This window comes from Opisthorchis viverrini (genome assembly GCF_000715545.1).
Source record: "Opisthorchis viverrini unplaced genomic scaffold opera_v5_129, whole genome shotgun sequence".
Taxonomy (NCBI): domain Eukaryota; kingdom Metazoa; phylum Platyhelminthes; class Trematoda; order Opisthorchiida; family Opisthorchiidae; genus Opisthorchis; species Opisthorchis viverrini.
In genome coordinates this window covers 6,200-11,167 of record NW_008751783.1, presented here as the reverse complement: position 1 = coordinate 11,167, position 4,968 = coordinate 6,200, and the positions used below count along the sequence as shown (strand labels likewise).

The 4,968-nt window shown below is 42.7% G+C and overlaps 1 protein-coding gene across 1 annotated transcript in view; it reads right to left on the bottom strand.

Annotated features, from left to right (window-relative positions):
• Positions 1–117: 117 nt before the first annotated feature.
• The window catches only part of T265_13974 (hypothetical protein), a gene marked incomplete at both ends in the record, with an annotated part of 8,990 nt that continues 4,139 nt past the window's right edge, over positions 118–4,968 (bottom strand). The window contains 3 exon segments of the mRNA XM_009171473.1: positions 118–186; positions 191–648; positions 2,510–2,552. Coding sequence (XP_009169737.1) covers positions 118–186; positions 191–648; positions 2,510–2,552 — 570 coding nt within the window.

The window sequence follows — 4,968 nt, the reverse complement described above, 5'->3', positions numbered from 1 at the left end:
CGTTAAGCGGCTCTCACCCGCCTGAAAGTCAAGTGAAGAAGGGGCGTAGCACTGCTCTTTATGTTCTCAGCGCGTGGCAGTATTCCTGCCAGCGCGATGATTCGCATAAATAAATGTCTAGTAGTGCTTTAAACCGGGTTCTAGAAGGAGCGTGGACAACCGTCGGAAGAAGGTCATTTCACGCAGCTACTACCCGAAATGAGAGAAAAGTTTTGTTTGATGTGTGTGCTCTGAGCTTGAAAATCTTCCTACTATACCACCGTCGTGTGTATGCTTGGTCGACCGTGAAAAACCTGTTTGCCAAGATATGTTTGAACAGGGCATAAACAAGAATGAGGTCCCCTCGGAGGCAACGGTACTTCAGTGGAAGGAGATTAAGATTCGCGAGACGCATTTTGTAGTCCACGGATTTGATGCCGGCAACCATTCTCGTGGCGGCTCGCTGGAAACGCTCAATTAGGGTGACGTCTTTCGCGCGTCCTGAGTAGAAAACTTGGTTGGCGTATTCCAGGAGCGGTCTGACGTAGGCCTCATACAGTATCTGGAAGTCCATGCGAGTAATACGGGAGATGGTGCGTCGAATCTTCCGCAAAATGGAGAATGCCTTTTGAGCCGATTTGATGCCTCCTGGATCCCCGGCAAAAATATCTAGAAATTGTACAATACAAATGACGAATGATTATTCCATGCGATATGTCACCCACAAGTTGGAAATAAAAATTATCATTGTCATTATTATTACTAGTTCCGTTAACTCCCGTTTTACATTGCTATACGGGCATCAAAATCATTGTTTCGCAAAACCAATATAAACATTTTATAGCTATTTTATAGGTGTATAATCGCATTTTCATCAGCATTCTCGAGTTTTTCCAAAGGCATAATGACGATCATCAAACGTTCTTGTTAACATGTTAGAAAAACATTGAGTGGTAAGAGATTGCCCACGATGTACATTAATTCGCAACACGTGCCGGACCGCATAGCAAAACACGGCTACCGGAATTTATTCTTTTGATGATCGCTTATGTTCTCATCGGAACTGATGTTACACAGTCACCCGTATTACGATAGGTAATTTTTAAACTCCTACAAGCTTTGAAACCTCAGTTTAGTGGCGCCACCGTTAACCGAACTGACTGTAACGGTGGTTCCATTTCAAAACGTATGTCACGAGGCAAAAATCGTTATACCTACTTCGGCAAGGTTTTGCTTTCAGCTATCCCACTAAATGACCTAGGATTTCTTCGTAAACTCTCAGACTCTATCTGGCTGGCAATATTTGAACGCTTCTAGTCGCACAATAAATTGCGCATCATTCATTTCCTCCTGTTCTCCCCGCAAACATCGATTTAGATACTTAGCGTTGAATAATTTTGGGTTGATGGACTGTTAAAGGTTGTAGACAGATGCCGCCAAGCTTTGGCCAAATTCAATCTCGTAATCCTATCATAAAACGATATACCTGTAATTTTTACCTGGATAAACTTTGTGTAGAAATAGGTACGTTGATAGCTCAGTTGTCACACTAGAGAAAATTTTCTCCATTAAAAAAGCCCACCAATAACTAGCATGTCATTTTTAAATGTAGAGTCTGGTGAAAGATCTCTATGAATGGCATTGGCAATGTTCAATTATTGGTTTGTCATGGACCGATTGGAATTGTACTACGTAACCAACATTCCATTCCCAAAGACATTTATATAGTTGTATGATTTGTAGGGATCCATCAGCCGGGTCGATACAGTTGACGTGCGAGGTTGTCAAGACTTACCTCGAGTGATCTGCTGGCCGAGTGAATTTTCCGGATGATTTCAAAAAAATCATGTGGTAATAAGAGCCTCAGTATACACAGAAGTTTAATCTTTTTATTGAACCCTACAAAGTGTTTGTAACCTATTCCAGCGAAGGTGACCTTACCGTGCCATTTCTAAAGATGTCTTTTGGGAATATCGTGGGGTGCATTTCACCTTTTTTCATTACATTCACTCAACTGAAAACAGAATTTTGATAACGCTCAAAACATGGTACCCACATTACCGTTCCTTTCAAATAACGTGACATTAACTTTAAAAACAGTAGTGTATCCCATTTACAGGCATTTCTGAATTCTAGATCTATTCCATCCGCTTTCAAACAATCGGCTTACACCACGCAACAAATAAGTCAGTCCGCCACAGTATTTGATAATCACCTTCCACTGGGAATTCGCAGTGCTCCAGAAGTGAATAACGTAACCCATTCTTATTACTCGAACGGCAGGAATGGACGCACTGCCCCAGTAGAATCAACAACTTATAAGTTTACCACGGATGAGATATATAAGGTCCTCCAAAGTGAGCTTCATCTGGGGGGCTAGCGTGTATTCAAGTTGGACGAACTACGGTGGCCTTATTTTCTGTCGACGATGTCAACAAAATCCTACTGCAACTAGTAGCACTTCTAAAGCTTTTCAACGGCTGAGTGCGGCTCATCTTGTGTAACTGCGCGATAAGCCAGTAAAACCTACCATGAATGTAGAGTAGTTCGAGGAATAATGTTATAATGCCATACTAGGATGAAGTAGCATGCACTCAGAATCTACGTCGGGCCAAAACGTAACTGTAAAGTTAAATGCAGTCATTAGGCAGCCAGGCGATTGTTTATTCCTGGTAACATACAGGGTGAGTTTTATGGGTGATTGTGTCGCATCGGAAATAAACCGTTTTTAAAGTTCCATAGTGGTATTTTAGAAGTAAAATCGTCTGCAGCTTTTAGCTCTCAAAGTACCTGATATGACCATACTACCCGGTTTGGCATCCTCAGTCGCAAAGAAACATGGCACTTTACTCGCCCATAAACTCCCGACCTCCAGTCACACAACCACGTGAGGCTGTGTCTCAGGTGCATATATTTATCTTATCATGGAGTATCAAAATAATTGTCACACTGAGACATGGGATGTTGGGATGTCTTGAGGATTATAAGGTGGAACATAGGATAAATCTCAGTGTCACGTTATTTACTAATTACCGAAGTTGAATGGTTGCCATTTTTGTATCAGGTATTTTGATCAAATGAGATGATCTCCACTGTCTCACAGCAAGTGCGTTGTGCGGCCGCCGGGTAGGTTCCGCTGCATCAATTCTTTGAATTTGCTGAACGTGCGTAAGTTTTCCGAGTTGAGGTTCTCGAGTCTCAAAGCGTTTAAACCAGGATATGAAAACATTTCCTTGGATGTCCTGCCACCAAGACTACATGGCTCATGAGAGCTGTCATCACGTGGCAAGTGCCCAGTGCATCTTGAAGAGTATACCGAACTGCGTGGTTTTGGCATCTTACGTCTCCGCACACCCTTTAGCCCTGACTGGAACTTAGCTGATGAAAGTGGCGCTAAAATCTATCCAACAAGCTAGAAATGTACTTGTGGTAACCCTCCTGCAAGTGGTTCTGACTTCGCCAGCTGGCGTGGTTTTCCCCCGGATTTAATCACATGTCAGGAAGAAACGAGCTTTTGTAGGCACTTTGCAGGTTGCGTTAAGGTCTTCTGGCGGGAAACGTTTCTCAAAAACAACGTAGTATTCCTCCAGGAAGAACAAGAAAATTGTGGTTGATTGGATTTGTCCGCTCTACCGATTATGACGGCCGAATTTGATGGCTCAACACGTTCTTTCGCTGTGGAGATCGTATGCGTTGTCACTTGCTAAGGTTGGTTGCCTTAAATAATGGATTTGTCCGCTCTACCGATTATGACGGTCGAATTTGATGGCTCAACACGTTCTTTCGTTGTGAAGATCGTATGCATTGTCACTTGCTTAGGTTGGTTGTCTTAAATAAGAAACACATCTGTACGCACCGCCGAGATAAAGAGCACGGATTCCTTCACTTTATCATACCCAAATGAAGCTGACCTGAGCGCTCCGCGTAATAATTTCGGCCACTTTTAGTTCACGACGGCCATCACTCGGCAGTTGTAGATAGGCCATGCATGGGCACCTGGACTGGATCATTTACGTCATTATTACTTCCTGCACAAAATCGTAAATATATCACAAGCCCGATTCACCTACACAACGACGTTCAGATAACGAGTTTATAGGCGCGCCGCGACTGTCGGTTGATGCTGGTCCATTTGCGAGTGTGGCTTGGACTGAAGTCGGAAATTGGTGAGCCCCATTTCATTGTTTGGACTTAGACGGGCCAGTACGTATTTGATCCGTTGTTTTACCAAGGAACACGGAGCTGAGTAAATCGTGTATCCTTGACTATCAAGCTGCTCATGCCAGAAAGTGACTAAGTCATTACGACTGTGAATTAGCTTGTACTGATGCGTTACTTTTACAGTGGCAACAATAGAATTACTTCTTCACGGACGTTGGATTGGGACACGGAAGATGCAGTAGTCAAAATTTGATTTAATAAGCACAAATGGATACGTCAAGCACTGTCAAAACCGGAATCGCTGGTCAAGGAGGAAAATCACAAAACCTAATTTGGGAAAAATAGTTTGAAAATAGGTTTTGTTGCAGCTGCATAATCGGTGACAGTAGAAACCCGGTTTCAAAAAGTAGACATAAGATTGCTTAATCCGACTCGACAAGACAAGCGATGGTTTACTCACAAGGGCTGTATCATCCGTTATGTTGACAATGAAATTCCAAACGTTTATTATGTCCCCATTTGTAACCCCCGCCCCACTTTTGTGTTTAGTGTGTATATATGAACTGACGTTTGTTCGAAATCGGTTTCGGTTTCCCTCGTGCAAATTCGTGAAAATTTTTTTCGTTGTTCAATCTATTCACAGAGTACACACGAGTAATTGTTGAATTTTATTACTCTAACAAAACATTTGAGTGATTACCCTTTATATTTTGCGCACACCTATCTTACATCTAGTCCGAAACATGACGGCAATTCATACCGATTGCCCTCCGCAGCCATTGGTAGACCACAATAGATGTGGACGGAATGGCTGCCCGTCGAACGTCA